This window comes from Seriola dumerili, unplaced genomic scaffold (genome assembly GCF_002260705.1).
Source record: "Seriola dumerili isolate Sdu_G_001 unplaced genomic scaffold, Sdu_1.0 BDQW01000609.1, whole genome shotgun sequence".
Classification (NCBI taxonomy): Eukaryota; Metazoa; Chordata; class Actinopteri; order Carangiformes; family Carangidae; genus Seriola; species Seriola dumerili.
Genome location: NW_019174864.1, coordinates 1224484 through 1246097, shown reverse-complemented (window position 1 = coordinate 1246097; position 21614 = coordinate 1224484). Strand labels below are relative to the sequence as shown.

The 21614-nt window shown below is 39.1% G+C and overlaps 1 protein-coding gene across 1 annotated transcript; it reads left to right on the top strand.

The window, feature by feature from the left end:
- Positions 1–21614, top strand: LOC111236270 (regulator of G-protein signaling 9-like). Its single transcript, XM_022764943.1, has 17 exons — positions 1–154; positions 2837–2933; positions 6760–6810; positions 6919–7025; positions 8193–8244; positions 9019–9077; positions 11075–11151; positions 12490–12571; positions 12667–12729; positions 14911–14940; positions 15138–15199; positions 15443–15556; positions 17091–17206; positions 17358–17445; positions 18104–18242; positions 19672–19754; positions 21353–21614. The coding sequence occupies exons 1-17, from the start codon at positions 86–88 to the stop codon at positions 21507–21509; spliced, it is 1446 nt and encodes a 481-aa protein (XP_022620664.1). The 5' UTR covers positions 1–85; the 3' UTR covers positions 21510–21614.

Genomic DNA, 21614 nt, shown 5'->3' with positions numbered 1-21614 from the left:
TGCTATACATATTACAACTGGAATATTTCACACCAGGACTTCATTTTTTTTAAACAACTGATTTGGTCTTTATCTGTCTGCAATTATGACAATAAGAACAGCCCGTCCTGACAGGGGGCGACATTTCCGGCCTCGAATGCACTGCATCAAAAAGGTGGGTGGGCAGCATCATTATTATTATTGTTCAAGTTCTGTCTGTTCTGTGTAAGCTGTTGGCATTTCATTTGTAATATGTGTTGATTATCCTTAATTTGGTCAGAAATTAGACTTTACATTTCTGGAGAACACTGACATTTAAGCTGTGAAAAAAAACCATTTACTTCTAAGTTTTTAGCATGTAAGTTTCTCTCACTCAGTATTTTCAGAAATAGCTTTATTTTTTATTTTTTCCTTTTACGCATAGAGTCTCATTGAGTACATGTGTATTTATATGAGCTTTACACATGATTTGTTTGCTAGCAGAAGAACAGAGGATTGTTAATGATCATCGCTATTTCCACCTTAAAGCCAATTAGCTTTGCTACTCTGCTGTTGAAATATACTGTTCAGTGCAGCAGAAAAACCTGACCTCACCTGGTGTGCTCCTCAGAAGAAGATATTAACTTTAAGCTCACTTACACATGAGGTCAAAGGACATAAGGACAGGACAGAATCAATAACAGAAGAAAATCCTGAAGTCTATCTGATTACAATGCGCAAGGAAGCAGACAAATAGAAAACAAATACAATAAAAAAAATAAATGGATTAAAAACTACGTTACAAAAAATAAATATCACTTTTCTGCTAGACTAATTATGGATTCCATACACATTGCATTACATTGTCATACAGCTGATATTATTGCTTCTGTATGTCTATGATGTATATAATATATGTAGGGGGAATGCTATTTTTGTTTTAGTATAACACTATAGTGAGATGGGTGCTGAAAAAAGTGGCACAGTAAAGTGGCACAGTTAATTATTCATGTATTTATGAAAGAATAATGCAGATACCACATTAAATGATGGTGGGTCATAATTCAGTTCAGTCAAAGGTTTGATTTTATTTAGCAAAGTCATAAAAAGTCATAGATATGGAATCATAAACCAGAAGTTTAGAGAGGCTCAGATTGTGTTCAACAACATTCACATTTTCAGTGCAAAGGATACATTTAGGCAAAGTTACATTACGTTTACATTTATTTATTTGGAAGACACTTTTGTCCAGAGTGCCGTAGAAGTGAGGCACAACTCAAACACAGCAGCTCAAGGAGAAGCGCTGAGTGTCACGCTGCTCAGTGGGGCTCCATGGAAGAGGCGGGAATCAAACCCCCAACCTTACAACCTAAACCACAGCCAACCCATGTAATGCAGCAAAAACAGCACTGAATCCAAAAGTATAAGACACAAGGTGTAAAATGAAAATCATGTGCCACGACTGCCTTGCAGTGGTGGAATAAAAAAATTTTTCTGAAGTAAAAGTGGCAAAACCACAATTTAAAATCTTTATTAAAAAAAGTATCACAGTAAAACTATTTGTTATGCATGTTCTATAGAACATATGTGTATATCATTGCATCATTATCACTGAGTAAAAATGTGTAAGTAGCGGAGTAAAGTGAAATATTGCTCTCTGAAAGTAGTAAACACAACCTTAAGTACCCAGAGTACATGTCACTGTAATCAGATGCAAGAACAACACAGTGTTCCTGCTTTCCTGATGAGATGCAACCCAGTCCTCCATATGGAAGTATACAGCATTAGCAACTTATTTTTATTGGCAATGTTCAGAGCTAAAACAGCAAAGTAGTGTTACATTACAGAAAAGTAAAGTACAGGTTTAGTACAAGTGTTTACCTTCTTTTCCTGTTCTGAGTTCAGTTCCTGTCGCCCTTTTGCTCTGTTTTGTTACTGCAAAAGTTTTTTGATATGAAAATTATTTGTAAGAGATACAGTTGCTGTATATAATGATGGACAAACTTCACTGTTTAAAATTTATTTTAAGTCTGACCCTGATGTTTCTATGGTTGGATACAGAACTGGACAAAGCAAGGAGTTGTCCAGCAGCTGCAGACCCCCAGCTGCCCCACATGCCCCAGGGTCACTGTGTGTCAATGTTGTGGTAATTTCAGTAATGTAATATGTAAATCAATAGCTACTTAAATGATGATGACCTTAAAGCTGTAGTACTGAGGCCCCTGTCTTGTAGCAGTGCCCTGTGTTAAAATGAAGTTTTGATATTCTTATCTTTACATTGTGCAGATTCCAAAACAAATATTTGTCTAACCCACACCGACACACTAGATAACCTGGGACCATGTATTGCAGTAAAGGAGTACTGAGTGGTTTCTCTGGGTTCTCCATGGGCTAATAATGGAGCTGCTAAGTGAACTTCACTGCCCATGGGCCCTTTAAAGGATTGTATACTCCTTCCTAATTCATGATTGCTCAGACATGACAAATGAATAGACTTAGCAATGACATCATTTTAATCATGCGCTTGAAGGTATTTGAAGGTAATCAAATACTCTACTTGATATTCTGTCTCATACATGCACTGGACAAGATCAACTGAGATTCCTCTTTTTTATATGAACATTGGATTTCCAGCTCAAATGGCCTTGGTACCACAGCCTAACAACACTTCATTTCCTAAACCTCCTCCCTGTTCACTGGTGATGCTCTAAAACTGTGGAATAATGTATGTGACATGACACATGTACCAGTGTTCATGCTGTGGTTTTCTCTTCCTGAGTGGAATGTGGATATCTGAACTGGATATATGTGACAGTGGGTATTACACTGTATCTGAAAATTATCTATATCTACATTATCTATATTGTTTGGTTCACAGCTGGAAGCCATGGTGGTGGAGATGCAGGACCTGAAGAGTGGAGTAAAAGGCTCAGAGCAGAAACTCAATGTCACAAAGATCCCACATGTTATTACTGGTGAGACTGACACACACACACACACGCACGCACGCACGCACGCACGCACGCACGCGCACACACACACACACACACACACACACACACATATTGCCACACAGCCACACATCATTGTGGTCCTCACAAGGCTGTCAGACCCCACTAGTACAGTGGGCACCTGGTTGGACCCCATGAATATAGAAATACAAGGCCACACATGCACACACAGAGACACTCAAACCAACCCTAACCTTACCCTAATGGTTGACTGGACAGTTAATGCCAACTTTATCTTTGTCTCTTCCACTTGTTAAGGTCACTGTGTCGATTTGATACTTAACAAATTAAGGGCCAACATCAATACTTACTACTTACTACTCGTCCTGCTAATGTGCTCATTTAAAATAAAACTCCAACATTTTCTCCAAGATAAAATATAAACTCAATTTCAACATAGTGTTATAATTTGACAAGTATCTTTATAACAGTTTCACTATTTAGTGACAACCCCACAGAGAATCATCTTCCTCAAAGTGAATATTGGACTAGACAATGCCTGATAAAAGCCAGTGTTGCTCTGTGATATCTATATGTGTGAATGTGCAGTTGACTGCAACTTTGAAAGGTGTGTTATGTTTTGTTTTCAGCTTGTTGTGCTCCCAAAAATGTATAATGTGTTTGTGTTGTTATGTATAAAAGAGAGTTCATCACTGTTTTTATCAATAATATCGAAGATATAATCTTTGTTTTGTTTTGTTTTTCAGATTTTGATGAGTATTCTGTCATTAAAATAGTTTCATTTCCACTTGCACTTACCGATCATTGTAGTTTGTTTATTGAGCTTTATTTGCTTGTGTTTCTAGATTATTTAAAATGACTGATATGGATCAATACAATAATAAACAGAAAAAGGTATTCTGTTATTCTCTCCATGGCAGGAGTAGGTTGTATTGTACTGATTATTAATAAAACCTTGACTTGGTCAGGGTCTGTTATTTCTGAACTTCTATGTCTCTGTAAAATAAAACATAAAATCTGTATAAATTCTCTTGACAGCAAAGACAACACTCAGTGCCAGTGCATATTTAAAACAGACTGTGACAGGCTGCCCTGACTGTCTAAGCTGCTAACACAGACTAAATAAGGAAACCCACAATTGGATGAGATCTGGACTGTGCTTTAGGAGCTAAAGTGGCTTTTTAATCTGGTCTAAGACCAGCGAGGGAAAGGTCAGTATGAATACAAGGACCAAACCCACCATCTCACCTGTCGAGGTGGTCTGAGTAATGTATAAACACCTCCTGCTGTGTAGGTGCGCTTCAGTGTGATTGATCTGAAGTGAATGTTCCCTTTACTCATCCTTTAGCTGTGTTGTTGTGGCTCCTCATCTTTTCCTACATCATCCCAACAGTTAACTTGAGATCTGATGTCACAATGATCACTTTGCTTTTAAATGAAAACTGGCAGCATTAATGTGAGGGTGAACAACAAATTAAAACTAGAAAATTCCAGGGAAATTTTGAGTGCCACGGGGGCTACTGCCGGGATGAGTACATGATTTATTTCCAGTGTTCAAAAGTCACCCTGATCATATTCTGGTTTTGAGAAATGTCTTGATATAAAAGACTCTGATATAAAACAATGTCACATCCCTCCATCATGTATTATGTGGGAAATATCTCATATTCTGTGTTGTTTTTTTTAATAAAACAAGAGGCAACATGTCTTCAAACTGGCATTTAAAGGGTTAAAATCCTGAAAACTAATAAACATTTGGTAGGTTTGAGCAGAACTGAAGTGGTTTAAGAGATGTATGCAAAAAAAAAGCAGAATAAAATATTGATATATGATGATTTTATAGCATTTTCTTTGGGTGTCCTTTTTTGGACGCGAGGAACCCCAGAGGGTACAAAATGTGTTACCAGTGTATAATAGACCTGTAACAGTAACTGACATTACATTTTAAAAATATGTCAAAAAAGACACTTTCTTGCAGAAATCCATACCTTCAGCTGTAACACAGCCAAAATGATCAGCTAATCAAAAAAGAAAAGTGAAGAAAATGTCCAAAAAAGGACAGAGGGACCCCTGAGGGTTAATAAATCCCATGAACCGCTATTTAAATTACCACTATAATGTTTTTTTCGGTGCTAAATTTAACATTACTGGGGAGGAGAGCAACGCGACTAGAAGTGACAGCGAGAGAGGGCTAGTAGCTTCTCCTCTCCTCTGTCTCAGCGGAGACCGTCACAACTTCATTCACTCATTTAACAAAACAAAAAGAAAAGCAACAAAGGAAGCAGTAAATGGACTTACATATTTAAGACCTAACTAAATGTAATTTAAGACCTAACATGCGGCTAATGTAAAGCTAGCGGAGCTTGGAGAGTTGGTTATCTGGTTGCTAGGCACGCACACACGCACACAGGTCAGGAGCTGCCGTTGCCATGGCAATGTGAAAATCTGCCCAGAATTTGGCTTCTACATGGCTTAAAACAATTGCAAATTATGAGAAAACCGTTACTTCTTTTCAAAAACCGAAAACACCGTGACAGACACTGAAGCCAGAAGTTTCTTACAGTCTCTATTTTATTCAGATATTCCTTAAAATGAGTGAGTAAGCTCAGTGCGAAGACAGAGTGAGATTCTTTTGAAAAAAAAAAACGATTACATTAGGTGTCAATGAGAGTGAGACAGGTATTGCTGCCGGACTCGGCACCCCCGTTTAAATTTTGTGCAGACCCTGCCTGTCAAAGTTACATTTTATGAATCCCAACAACTATGTCTACATTTTCAGAAAGAATTATTTGTCTCCTTTTTACGGTTTGGCCGTGAGCTCGAGTTAAAAATAAAAATAAAGGTTATTTTTTACTGCTTCACGCACTCTAGCCAACTGACGCTGTCACTCTAACTTTGAAGAAAAAGTGATTTCCACTCCTCCTTTGAGTGCTCATAGTTTGAAAAGTTTACATGTTATGTAAAAACAGTTGCTGTGTTTTGGAGAGAGCAGAAGTTTTCCTCCGTTTTATAGTTTGAATCACATTTCTACGTGCAGGTATGAGAGAGCTGGGTGACTCAGAAAAAAGGTGAAATTTTGTAGAAAAAAGGTGAAATTTTGTGGGTTTTTAAAGAAAATTCCAATGCATTCCTAATGCATTATTTATTCCCAGTATTTTTGGAATAACTTTGGGAAAAATTGGAATTTTAACACCAAAAGTCATAGCACCTCTTTCGGGATCAAGACACACGTTTTGATGTATATATTACTGGGGTTTTCTCAAAGCTGCAGGACGAGTTATGCGCCAAAATTTGGCGGAAGAATAATAATAAGCCTGAAGGAATATTAATAGAGGCACTCCTCTCAGCTATTCTAGCTGTAGAGGAGTGCCTCGGAGCTGAGCACCCGTGGCACTAATAATATGACATGTAAACTTCTAAGATCACGCTATTAACAGAAAAACAAATTATGTCTTTGTCAAACACAAAGTTTTCAGCACAGTTATCACAAACTGCAGTCACTATTGTGTAGTTGGTGGAACATGGCTGTGTGCACTGTGTGCAGCTTATTACCCTTTTTGTTGTTTAATAAACCAAGTGACTTGAGTAGAAAATTTAGTTTTAGGAAAAAAGGTGAAAATTTAGCAGTTGATTTGGCAAATTTCTGTTTGTGGATAGGGAATTTTGCATTAAGTAGATATTCCAGAGCACTGTAATTGGACTATCATAATGAATAATATCTTTAAGGTTGAAGGAGTAGAGAGAGTTAGCAGCTTCGAAAAGTGAGACTCGAGATCTCTCCAAAACTTCTGGGATATTTCAGTATTTCAGATGTTCTCTGTTTCCACAGGTCAGGACATAATTGCATGGATCGCCAGCAAGATGAAAACTGAAACAGAAGGTAGAGTTTGTGAACTATGAAAATGAAAAACCTGACATCATGACATCTTCACTGCTCCGTCTCATTCATGTCCTTGCCCTCTGCTGCCTCCTGTGTGTGTTGTTCCAGAGGCTCATGTCTTTGGCACCATGTTGGTGGCCTATGGTTACATCTACCCCCTGCAGAACCACAAGAAGCTGGTCATGTGCAATGACACCAGCCTTTACCGCTTCCAGGTAAAACTGAATACTTGCTTCCTCAATCCTGCCTATAGCTGGAGTCAATGTTTCACTTTATCTTCACAGGAAACAGAATCGGGATTTCACTTCATTAAAGATTAAAGACTCTCTGACTGTGTTAAAAATTATTATTGCACACCAAGGACAAAGGAGGAACTGTTCCTGCTTCACAAGGAATCTGCAGATGTATGAATTTGAATTTTGAATGATAACTTTATTATCGCATCTATCCAGACTTCACACTAGCTGTTTTCAAGCCATGTTATCAATTCTTACCCTTTATCCATTCAATAAAGTAGTGTGTGGGTGGTTTAATGTGGTTAATGGACAAATTAGAAACTGTCTTGAGCTGTCAAAGTGTTAAATATTAAATGGATTAAGAAGTTATTGAGACGGTCACATGCATGAATAGTGTAAAATATATAAATGAAGCAATAATTTTTTTAAACATTTCAGAAATTATTAAAATGCAACTCACTATAATGAAATTATATTTCATCATAAAATCATATTTTCATAATAACACAGTTCATTTTATTTTTGATTTTTTTATTAATTTAATTCAGTGTCACTTTATAACCCTAATCCTGCCTCTATTAACTAGAGCAACTGTTGTATTGTACTGCAATGCCAAAGTCTGAATAAATAATAAATGAATAATTATGAATCAACCAACTAGGGGCTGCTGTGAATAATCCCAGTACAAAAACACAGTAACTAGCTACCTACTAAAATGGGTTGTGACCTTAGAAATACTATGCTCCTTCAAAGTGAAGAGCCAGATGGTTAATTCACCTCGACAGTGCCATAATATGTTCTCACCACAGTCCCACGTGGGATCAGGTTTAGGGAGTAGATGTACGCTGGTTTAGGTTCAGTAAAGAATCTGGTTTTCAGTGAAATGTGTTTGCATTTTCTGCTTCAAGTCACTTTTGACTTCTTCATTATTAAACCACGATTACCATCATTCTCTAACTGTATCCAGGTGCAGTGTTCCCTAATTATTTTCATAGAAAATATAATATGTTTCATTCCTTTACAAACTTTACTGTTGCAGTTACAGCTACTGTTGTTTATGTTTTCTCTTTATTATCTTGTTTATTGTTTATGTTTATCCACTGAAAGAACATCAACATCACTGTTTTCAAATGTCATCCCTTTCAGACCCCTTACTTTTGGCCGACACAGAACTGGGTTGCAGAAGACTCGGACTACGGTGGGTACAATACAGAAACATCTCTTTACAATGCAACCTGCAGACTGTTGAATCACATGTAGGGACGCGCAATATATAGTTATTGCTCCAACAAAAGAATTACAACCAATACTGCATAAGCAACACCACTTCAAACAGGCTCTGAGTGATCGTTTCACAGGCTCATGGTTAAGAACAACTTGGTTTGTTTTAAAAGAAGGGACTCACTGTTTTTTGTCAAATCCCAGAAATGATCTGGCAGATCTGAAAAGAGAATCAATCACCTTCTTGAGCTCAACTACTTACGAACAAGGCGCCTCAATACAATGTCTGACATTTTCAGATGCCAGATTTCCTCAGCAGTAGTAAATTAACAAATTATCCCTGCAGATTTTTGGATGGGTTGGCAACTAGTCTTTTTTTTTTTTTGACAGCTCTAGGATAGTAGTTTCTCCCAGTTTCCACAGCAAGGTTCTTGTCTGCATACTGGGACTGCATACTACATACACTTCCTTGCCAGAAATGTCAGCCATCTTGGAAGTGATGACCATCTTGATTTTTTGAGTGGCTAACGTGTTTTGTCAAAAGAGTAATACCCAATACTTGTATCCACATTTAAAAGTTTTCTCCTGAAATATGCAGTTATGTGCTGTGCTAAAACTAAATTGGTCAGATAAATGTAGAAAGTAAAATATTTCCCTATGAAATGTATTGTGTAAGTCTAAGTATTTGAGTAAATATATTTACTTACTTTCGAACACTAGTAACCAATGATTTGTTTTGTTGTGATTGTAGCCATTTACCTGGCCAAGAGGAACATCCGCAAGAAAGGCATGTTAGAGCCCTATGAACAGGTACATGTGTGTGTGTGTGTGTGTGTGTAGATGTGCATGTTGGGTCTGAGCTCTGCCTCACAAGCAGGACACCATATATGTTGGACCTTTGGTTTTCTATCAATTTATCGGCTATCATAAATGTAGAAAATATTAATATTAAAATATTAATATCAAATAATAACTGAATTAAAGTCCTCAGGGGCACCAGCCTAACTAATAGGCAAAATAGCCAATATTTTTTCAGTCTCAAATTATTACTATTAATCTGGAACTGTGATTAATAATTACCTTAATAACTATAACCAAATTACCATATCAACAGCAAATCTTTGAAGGTTTGGAATTCAACTGAGTAAAGGTTGGCAATATTCACACTTGTGCAACATTAAACTGACCAGTAGTTATACTAAAGACATTTATTTACAATAGGAAAGAGTAAAACACAATGTTTAATCTATGGATTCAGACATGAGATGTGATGTGGCGAAAACATTTGACCCAAACAGGCTGTTTGTAGAAGAGGAGATTTTAACTGCTGCTGACTTACTGAGCACTAGTTTCCTCCCAGTTCTGTTTATGTTCTGTTTTTAAGTGAACTTATCACTGTCCCTCTCACCGTCACTGTCTCTGTCACTGTACTGTCCCTGTCACCGTCACTGTCTCTGTCAAAGTCACTGTCACCGTACTGTCACTGCCAGCATCTCTGTCACCGTCATTGTCTGTCACCTGTCACCTGTCACCGTCACTGTCTCTGTCACTGTCACTGTCCTTGTAACCATCACTGTCTCTGTCACTGTCAGCATCTCTGTCACTGTCCCTGTCACTGTTACTGTGTCTGTCACTGTCACCGTACTGTCACTGTCCTTGTCAGTGTCCCTGTCAGTTTCACTGTCCCTGTCACCATCACTGTCTCTGTCACTGTCACCATACTGTCCCTGTCACCATCACTATCACTGTCACACTTTCACTGTCTCTGTCCCTGTTGCCTTGACTGTCAATGTCACACAGTCACCGTCACTGTCTCTGTCACTGGCTGTCCCTGTTCCCTTCACTGTCCCCGTCACCGTCACTGGTACTGTCAATGTTACTTTCACTGTCACCGTCACTGTCACTGTCACTGTTACTATTACCTTACTGTCACCGCCACCTCACACTGTAACTGTCCCTGCCATTGTCCCACCATCACTGTCACTGTCACTGTCCCTGCCCCTGTCCCCGCCACGTCACCGTCACACTTTCACTGTCTCTGTCCCTGTTGCCTTCCCTGTCACCCTCACCGTCAATGTCACACAGTCCCCATTATTGTCACTGTCACTGGCTGTCCCTGTTCCCTTCACTGTCCCCGTCACCGTCACTGGTACTGTCAATGTTACTTTCACTGTCACCGTCACTGTCACTGTCACTGTTACTATTACCTTACTGTCACCGCCACCTCACACTGTAACTGTCCCTGCCATTGTCCCACCATCACTGTCACTGTCACTGTCCCTGCCCCTGTCCCCGCCACGTCACCGTCACACTTTCACTGTCTCTGTCCCTGTTGCCTTCCCTGTCACCCTCACCGTCAATGTCACACAGTCCCCATTATTGTCACTGTCACTGGCTGTCCCTGTTCCCTTCACTGTCCCCGTCACCGTCACTGTTACTGTCAATGTTACCTTCACTGTCACTGTCACTGTTACCTTCAATGTCCCTGTCACCGTCACTGTCACTGTCACTGTTACTATTACCTTACTGTCACCGCCACCTCACACTGTAACTGTCCCTGCCATTGTCACACCATCACTGTCACTGTCACCATCACTGTCACTGTCACCGTCACTGTCACTGTCACCGCCACGTCACCGTCACTATCACGTCACACTGTCACTGTCTATGTTCTTGTCACCATCCCTGTCTATGTTCTTGTCACCATCCCTGTCTCTGTCCCTGTCACCATCAGTCACCCTCACTGTCACTGTCCCTGTTACCTTCAATGTCACTGTTACTGTACTTATACATACTGTTTTTAACAGGTGCATTATAACCACCTCCATGAATGGCTGAACCACAAGTGGGACTTCATTGTGATGCAGGCTACTGAACAGTACAAGTAGGTCAAACCTATACAAAAAAATAAGACAAAGGCGCTGCAAAATCAGGAAACATCTTCATCAATTTGACAACACATGCGTTACAAATACTGACAACACAACAGAAGTGTTTCCAGGGGACACTAAAAAGTAATGGACCCATCTGGGATGCACTGGTTGTTCAATGCTTCTTGACTTTTGAAGTTATGAAGACAACTACCCATTAGTGGCGTTTGAAAATAAGTTGGGTCTATTATAATGTTCATTATAAGACTATGGCTAAGCTAACAGTACATATTTGCAATAATATCTGAATCATGTGATATTGACGTTATGCTAAACCAAACAACTCACCTTTAGCTTATTTTCAAATACCACTAACGGGTAGCCGTCTTCATAACTTCAAAAGTCAAGAAGCAATGAACAAACAGCATTGTGAATGTGCCCCAGCTGGGTCTGTTATTTTTTAGTGTCCCCTGGAAACACTTCTGTTGTGTTGACAGTATTTGTAGCACATGTGCTGTTAAATTGATGAAGATGTTTTCTGAATTGTCAATGCACATGTGTATTTGCATGTGTTTCCTTAAGTTGTAGTGTGTTGAGCTCTCAGGGCCATCATACAAAACTGCGTTTTGTGAGGTCACTGTGACCTTGACCTTTGACCACCAAAATCTAATCAGTTCGTCCTTGAGTCCAAGTGAATGTTTGTGCCAAATTTGAAGAGGTTCCATCAAGGCATTACTGAGATATCAAATAATGTATGTCCTCGAGACTGGGACAGATGTATGTACGTATGGACAACATGAAAACAATATGGCTCCAGCTCTAACTGTTGCCGGTGCAGAGGAATAATAATAACTCCACAGTCTGTCAGCTACAGTGAGGCCTATAGAGAGGAGGCAGCAGCTACATGTGGAGGCTCTGTAGACCACAGGCAGGGCTGCATCTTTCATATTTAAAAATTTTCTACACTAGTGCTGAAACGATTGGTACCAGTGTAGGAAAAAAAAAATCTAATCTATCTCATCTAATTTACAGAAACAAAAGCCCAAGCAGCTGTACAGAGCCAAAATACAACAGTCTCAAACTATAAATTAGACTTTCACTACTTGACAGTTTTTGATGCTCAATACCCAGAAGAGTATTTAAAATTTTGACAAGAAGTTTGACACTAGAGACGACCTACCTCTACCTGACCAACATAATCAGTTCAGCTACTCAACTCAGGTTATAGGTTTTGTTAGATTCATCTAACTACCTGCACTTCCCATTCTTTTTGCATGTGTCCATGTGTCCATGTGGGTGTGTGTGTGTGTTGTGTGTGTGTGTGTGTGTGTGTGTGTGTGTGTGTGTGTCAGGGCTGGTAAGGAGAGGATGAAGCCGGACTGTGTGGTGTTTGACTGCCAGGAGAGGGCTTACTGGATAGTGAACAGACCTCCGGTCAGTGTGTGTGTGACTCTATATTGTGATCTCATTATAACGTGATCATGTTAATGACTGTACATTCATCATGGACCTGTCATGTGTGTGTGCAGCGTCGCACTCACAGTGCTATGGACTGTGGTCCAGAGCGTCTTATTGATCCCAGCGCAGATGAGGTAACAGGTCAGTACACACACACACACACCAGTCCAAGGCAGTAACAACAAGTGTCTGTTGTCAAAATGTTGCCAACTTTCAACTATAATTGGTGTGTGTGGTATCAAATTCACAGACAAGGTCAGTTTATCTTGAACTTTTGCATTCTCTTTGCTTTCTTCTGTTGTTTGCCTCTTTTTGTCACTTTAATATGGTGTGACGTAAGAGATAACAGAATTAACCAATTTGCATGCCAGACAGCTGGCATGATGTGTTGTAGAAAACTATGTGTTTACTTTTGTTAATGGCACAGCTTATGTTGCACAGAAAATCAAATGAACCACTTGGCCTGATAACTTAAAGGAGGCCTATTTATTTTCTTCATTAGGCTACTTTTGCAACGTGGAAAAATAAAAGTTTTGTATTGTGTCAAGTGTACATACAAAGTAAGAATTACTCAGGGCCCTTAGCTTTCAGGATATGTGGCCACCTGAACAACATATTTGAATAGCCCTGTTCTACTGTATCTACTTCACTTTCAAATGGTTTGGCAAACACAATTATGGTGTCTTTACTCCACCTGACCATCTTCATCTCTGTCTCATTTTCTTTCAACAAAATGGAAATGATTAGAGGATGGGAATATTAGGACATCCTGTAAAGATCAGCTGTTTCATTCACTGCTTTTTCCCCTATCCTGTCTTTGTCTCCTTTCAAACAGATGTCCTTACACTGATGAAGATACAGTGATGTAATAAAACAAGCAGAAAGAAAACATCATATACAGTCTTTTACCCAGACTGTCACTCCTCTGTGGAAACTACACTCCTGTAGATTTATGTTCCATGTCGTATTTAGTCAGTCCCTCCAGGAAGTGAGGATGTTTGGATTGTAAATTAATGAACTATTTGAGCAGGGTGAGATTTTGTCTCATTCCTGCAGAAACTGTCCTAAAATGGTCTAAAATTCACCACAAAGAAAACCAGACCAGGTCCATCTGAATGAAAACTATGGGCTCAGCCCTTACAGAAAAACCATATGCATTTCACATGTGCAAAATCACATACAGTGTAATGTGTGAAGCCCATGTAATTTCACATTTGAAACCTTTGGGATTACACTTGAGACCCATGTACATAGATTGTTGTTGTTTGTTTGCATGTTTGTCAGTTCTCACATTACTGCACTTGTTGAAAATGTTATGGTGAAACTTTGAAAATCTGCAGTATTTGTGACATATTACAACATGTGGACACATTTTCCACATGTGCTCTACATTTTGCAGCGTGTGCTACCATGTTATCAAATGTATGTAATGTAAATGTAAGACGTGGAAAAAATGGGAAATTCATGTGGTTTTTCTATAAGGGAGATTAGGGTCAATCATTTTTCTGTAAAACCAGGTGGCTTTAATTATATTTGATGATGTAGAAAATAAGCTTAAACATGTAATGTGCTGTGTGTCTGCAGAAGTGCACGTCGCCCATCTTGAAAATCTACTGCATCTTTCTCCTGTCTTCTGATTGGACTCTGCTTTGTCATTGGGTTGTTATTGTCCAAATAGATTTAGGTGTGAAGACAGGTCAAAATTCATAACTTGTAGTTTCAGTGTCACACACAGTGTGGGAACTTTGCGTGCTGACTGTCTTCTGCTTTGTATCTCTACATACATGTTGACAGAAACACTTCACAGAGTCTTTGTGTGACCTCACTACTTATCTCATGTGATCACAGATTTCATTCACAGTCTTCTTTTATTTTAATTTTTTTACAAATACAAATCTTTTCTATACATGCGCAAACTCACATTTCTCCTGCAAATTTATTTTACAAGTTTACAAAGGTTTATTTTTAAAGGTTTATTAAAATCTACAAACTAGAATTATTTGTGAACATCACTTTACGAGCTCAAAATCTTTTTGACCCTAATTTAAGCCCATAGAAGACCTCAGTATTATCAAGCCAAGTTCATTTTTCTCTCTCTCTGGAGCACAGGGCCAATGTCAGAAAAGTTTCAGTCTTTCACAAAAGTAAATTAATGTTGATATTTTGCAATAATCACAAAAAACTTTGTAACCTGCAAGCAGCTTATTCAGTTGTGTTTAGTCGTGTTCGTGTTTGTGTTTGCAGCAGCTCTCTGTAGATAATAATAAAGCATCAGAATCATCCTCTGTCACACTCACTATTTTTCTGTCTTTCAGAAAATCAGCTTTGATGAGTACAGACGCAAAGTAAGTCAGAACATTCAAAAATACACACACTGAAATAACAATGGAAAAACTTCCTCCCAGCTCACTGTTGAAACTGGAAACTGTGGAAGTGAGCAGGACATTTTCTGGGTGGAAGTGGATGGTCAGAAAACTTTTGCAAAATTACAATTATAATTTTACAGTTGCAAACAACATTTTGTGTTCCTCTTTTCTTCTAGAACATTTTCTATCAACAAGCCATCATGAGGTCAAAGGTCAAATCTAGTGTGTCCCTCGGAGCGTAAGTTCATCTGGTACCTGATGTAGAGGAGTTAAAATTGATATTAATTATAATTAATTGTTTTTCTTGTATTTATGACTCAACATTTTGTTCTCATATTTTTACCTCCTAATTGTAATGAGATGATCTCATTATTAAATTAATATGAGGGATACAACATGACCTTTTGATTGTTTGAGTGTCTGGTGATCAGTTCAGTGACGGTTTGGAAACCCTGACTCTGAGGTTCTGTGGACTCTGCAGGTTGGTCAAGTACATTACAAACTACAAAAACCATGATGCCTTTCTGGCTCCATGTTTACCCAGCAACCCCTGGCAAACAGACAACGATGCATACTGGACTCTCAACATGAGAAGGTGAGGGTGGCTTCATCATCAAGGTAAAGGTAAATCAGGAAATGATCACAGTCATGGTGAGACATTGGTCTAATTATTGTAATCAAACCAAACTGGGAGATTTTTAGCCTTTTCATATGTTTACACTGAATTGTGATGAGCTGTTTTGGGAGGAACACAAAAAAGGAACAAACAGACACAAACATTTGAGAGCCTCAGCGTCAGCTGGTAAACTCTCCTCGGAGGATCACTTCTTTTCCTTCATGTCAAACAGAATACATGAGACTTGTTTTTGTATAAATGGCTGCAAATTTACAGTGAGGACAGACGTCCATGTGACTCTGCTGTCCGAACACAGGTCTGAGGTTTACTGCCTCGCTCAAAGCAACCAGACATGTAGATGGAGAAGAAGTTGTATAAAGATGTAATATTTCAATTCTACAGTCAACACACAAACCTGAAGAATGTGAACTGAGCATAGTAAAGACTGGACTCCTGCTGCTCTGTGTGTGTGTGTGTGTGTGTGTGTGTGTGTGTCCAGTGGTAAAACTACTGCAGCGACCCCCAGGGCCTCATCTATCCATCAAATCCAGAGCTGTGTAAAGCTGCAAATAACACCAGGATTCAGTGACGATTCAGAGACAAATCCTCTTAGTTTTATAAGGATCATCATTATCATCATCAGTTCTCTGAATTACATTTGAAAACACAAGTGTGACATTTGAAATTATTCAGCTAATGGAGTTTTCTCAGTTGGAAAGAATGGAGGAAGACTATGAAATATGGAAGCTACTAAGTGACCCTTGAGGGTTTTTGACTTGAGACTCCTTTGGGTTAAATCGGTATTTTGAAAACTATTACTGTGTACACAAAATCGCAGTTTACGTTTTGTGTAATTTTCAGACTGTTTCACACTTTTTAATGGGTGTGTACAGAATGTTCAGAGCTAGAGTGGATGACATCATCACTAGATTGGGAGAAGCTCTACAGCTACTTTTCAACAGAACTTGTAGTTTCCCTCTGATATTCCATTTTGGAACACAAGTTCCATCTTAAAAGCTGTTGTCCACCTAGGGAGACAGACGTGATTGTGTGTGCGTGTTTCCCTCCTCACCCTGGTGGCCACAGTTGCCAGTAGCAGCCAGTGTCTCAGCAGGTGCTACTGATAGTTAATAGGCGGAAATGGGCAAAGCTGATTTTGATTGACTAATTAGACTTATTAATTCTTAGCTTTTTAACTCAGGTATGGGAGCAACTCTAAGGATAATCAACACAGTGTATTTGCATGTACTTGTATGTGTTGATGTGTGGTTCTTTGCTCACATGTACATGTCTTTCTATAATTGTGAGGACAATTTTGGATAGAAAAAACATTATTGTGAGGTCATTTTACCAGCCAAAATTAGTAGTTAATGTTTTCATTTCATATGAGTTGAGACACAAAGCATAACAAATGTATCATTTACCCATATTCCAAATTATAAAAGTGTAACATGGATGATTTTTAAAAGCCATAGTCAGCCATGAGAGGGTGTCTGTGCCGGTCTGTGTTCAGAGTTGATGTCCCCACTAAGATGCGAGTAGAGCGCTGGTCCTTCAGCCTGTTTGAGCTGCTGACCGACCTGCGAGGCCGAGACGACTTCAAGATCTTCCTCAAGAAGGAGTTCAGCGGTAAGTTACCAAACTTTAAAAAATATATTTCAGGCTGTGATTAATGACTGTAATGAATACAAGTTTAATGGGACAAGTTATTTGGACCTAAAATGTGTGTGTGTGTGTGTGTGTGTGTGTGTGTGTGTGTGTGTGTGTGTGTGTATCCCAGGGGAGAACTTGGCTTTTTGGGAGGCAGCTGAGGAACTGAAATGGGGCACTGCATCTTCCATGTCAACAAAAGCTGAGACCATTTTCAAGTGAGACAAATACTATTTCTCTCTCTCTGCAGGTGTGTGTGTGGGTCCATTGTCACTAGGCCTAGTGTGTACACAATGTTATATGTATGTGTGTGTGTATATATATATATATATATATATATATATATATACTGTACACATACATATACATATACAGAACACAAAATATGTTGTGTTGTGATTGTGCTCTTCTTTTACAGTTTGATATGAGTTAATATGATTTGTTGTCATGTGTTTTATCCCCACAAAGCATTCTGGACAGGGTCCTGGTTCATTTGTGTCAGGCACCGCCGTGTCCTACTACATTCACTTCTCTTCAAACTTCACATCAAAGCAAATATCATGTTTTTCATGTGGACAGTCAGGTTTTTACAGTGACGTTGTCAGGCCGAGACTCAAAGCAGGACTCAGATGCAGAGATGTTAGAAAACCAAAGGCTTTTATTGAATTCACTGGAGACCTCAGACAGAGTGACAAACCAATGGCTATGAAAAAACTAGACACACTACACACCTCTCCACTCTTTGACCTTCAGTATCATTACTATCATATCATGATCTGGAGTGTGTGTGTGTGTGTGTGTGTGTGTGTGTGTGTGTGTGTGTGTGATGTGTGTGTGTCTGTGTGTGTGTGTGTGTGTGTGTGTGTGTGTGTTCAGGACCTTCCTGGCCCCAGGGGCCCCGCGCTGGATTAACATTGATGGCAGAACAATGGGTCTGACAGTGAAAGGCCTGGATCATCCTCACCGCTACGTGCTGGAAGCAGCTCAGACACATGTCTTCTTGCTGATGAAGAAGGTGTGTCTGTGTACTATTTTTCTTGCCCTGTAGCTAATGACTATCACCCATATGTTAGGGTGGTGGATTAGTACCAACAAGTGATTCAATGATAAATATGATGATCTATAAAAACGTGTTTACAGTTTTTTGTGATTGCTTACACTTATTTCAGAATTTGGCTCATTGTGTCAAAACCCAACACACAAGCAAAATAACACAGAACACCTGGATCTGAACATCTATGTCAAAATGAAACACTGCTTCACACAACACAGAAATAGAAAATATTCAGAAAACAGCTGATTTTACCAGAACAGGTTTGTACAGAACATTAGAACTTACAGCTGCAGCTGCATCAAAGTCTATAGGACTCTGTCACAGAACAGGTTTACACTCAAATGTGAATATGGTGTAAAGTAATTCTGGTGTAAAAAACACAGGATTATAACATCTACATTCTCATACGGGGAGGGGGTTGGGGGTGGGTTGGGTCAGATAGGCAGAGACCTACAGACACCCCCTCCCAGAACGGAGGCACTAGTGCAGGTCACATACTGCTTTGTCTGAATGTATACATTGAAAACACAACACAATCTGCTGCCATTACTCTGTTATTCTACAGTTCAGTGATACTTCCACATATTCATAGAGAAGGTCTTTGACTCTAACACTGTTCCTCTCATATGGAAACCTGTACAGCTGCTTCATTGTAAGGTGGTGTTGATGAACTGAGAGGTCCAGTCTAGTAGAAAGTTGAAGATCTGCTCTCTAGTCTCAATGTCCATATTATGGATACTACTCTGTAGCAACTGAGGTTGGACTGATTCTCTGCTCAGCCTCCCTCAGTGTCAGATCATGATTTATGACATGGTCCACCAAAGTGGCCCCATTGTCATCTGAAATATGTGTCTGTCCATCACCAGGTCTTCTTTGTTCTGGCCCTCATCCTCCACCTCCTCTGTCTTCCTTTCCTCTCACTTTCACTGCTTCCATGTTTGCAAAGCTTCACAGAAGCTCACCTGAGGTCTACCTGTAGCACTAAGGCTCAGACTGAGTGGTGTTCAATATCTGCATAAGTGTTTTTAGGTGTGTATGTGTTTGGTGTGAAATTCAGGTGTGTGTTGCAGTTTGAAAAAGAAGTGTTGTAGAATTGAAAACAAAGTGTAAAGTAGAACATGTGTTTGTACTTTTGGTTCCTTTGTTTAAGGCATGGCTTTAAAAGTTAAGGTTTTGATGCTTTGGTCTAAGCATTCACTTTTAGTGTGTAAGCAATCGCAAAAAACTGTAATGGAACAGAGGTCACCTTCAGGTCACGGCTCTGACATGTGCTGTATTATTAGAATTTGTGACAGAAATGACATCTGCACATTTTCAGATGGGAATTAAAGGCACTTTGGTTTAGTGAAGCTGAGCTCACCTGCAGTCTCCTGTGCTTTCATTGCTACAGGATACTTTCTTCCGTTACCTCAAGTCACCTGTGTACAAAGACATACAGAAGAAGGCGCTGAACCCTGAGCCTCATAACTTCAGGTCAGTTGCTAAAATTAGATTAATCTCTAGTTAATCTCTGATATCTAGAAACTGCTGTCCCAATATACTGTATGTACAAACTGACTGTGCTTGTTGTTTCTCCCTATAATCATGACATTTCTTCCCCAAAGTTATTAGTAAGTTTAATGACAGATTCAAGCATATTATTACATAAAGGGACAGTACAGCAGCTGTAAACTGAGAGGGGGCTTTATTAAAACTAGAATCTCCCCCTTCTGGTTGTATCCCTCCACCAACCAGCCAAGTGTCAGGAAACATGGTCACAGTCTCTCCTTCCTGAGTTACAGCATTGAATAATGACCAAAAGTGTTTGTAAAGAACATTATGATGTCACAGTGAAATTAACCTTTGACCATTTGGATATAAAATATTATTTCCATTTGGATATAAAATATAATAATAATAATTAATACCACCACTCAGGTGGTTGTATATTAACCTGTGTCTCTGATGTCATCTCTGATCTTTCTCTGGCTGCCCACTGACTCCTCCCAGTCCCCGAGACAGATCATATACAGATCATTTCTCATTTCATTTTTTTCCGCAGCAATTAATATTTTCAGGTCACACCTATTATTATAATTATTATTATTTTTTTTTATTATTAATAATATTTCTTTTGACAGAACCCAAATAAAATCACATACATGTCAACTGGGCTCAGAGAGATAGTGAATGAGGTGGACTGTCATGTCGACAGTGTTTCTGTTCCTTCAACACTGTGAACATCATAAATGAAATTCCCTTCACCTTTTACTGCAGTGGTGACACAACACAAACCTCACAGACATACATAGATCTTAAAACCTGGACAAACAAATCCTAAACTATATGTACTCCAAGGGCGTAGGTTTGGTCTCAACATTTATAGGTTCACAACAACCTCCATAACAAACATATCATCTGTATTTACGTTATGACCAGTGTTTACATTTAAATAAAAACTATACACAGTAACGGATCAAAAATTTAAAGAAAGTAAACTTCAGGAAATTACTTGTTAATGGCAAAGAGAAAAATCTAACACTAGTTTTGCATTTTTGCATCCATGGTCAACATGTTTATATTCAGTAGTCCTACCAGTGCTGCAGTTCTCCTTTTCTATTTGATTTCTCATTTAAAACCAGCTCCTCCTTGACCAGCTGCATCAGTAAAGTGCTGCTAATCCACTGATGCATCAGTATTAACAATGTAATAATGTAAGGGTGGCGATGTAAGCAGCTGCACTGAGTGTGATATTTGCCTCCAGATAGTCCCCGACCTCTTAGTTCACTCAAATATTAGTAGGGGCAATTCTGTCCCCCCAAAATATTGGTAGGGACATGTCCTTACTGTCCAAATGCAAACCTACACCGTTGATGTACTATATACTATATATGTATACATAGATATCTGCAAATTTGTGTTTTGTAGTTTGGGTAAAATGAGCCCTTAACACATTTTACCTTTATACCACAATGAATAAAATAAGAAGAATAGAACTAACTGAAAGCCTCTTGTCAGAATATTGTCCTCCCTCATGACAAAGGCTTTCCCATCATCTTGAGTTCATCACCAAGTTTCTCTTTTCACTCCAGTCCAGCCCAGCTGGAGCAAAACGCTCTGACCCGCAGCCCGGGCATTCATCCCATCATCCTCTGGCAGCAGGAGGAGGAGGAAAAGGCGAAGGCTGCTGCCGCCTCTGCTCCTGTGGATGTCAAGGCCATGATGAGCAAAATAGACAGGAAGAAGTAGAGATATACCATCAACACAGGTACCAGCTGCTCATCAGTGTCACTTTGTTTTGGAATTATCCAATGTAAGAAAACACAAACTGAAAACCCTTCCCATTATTTAGAA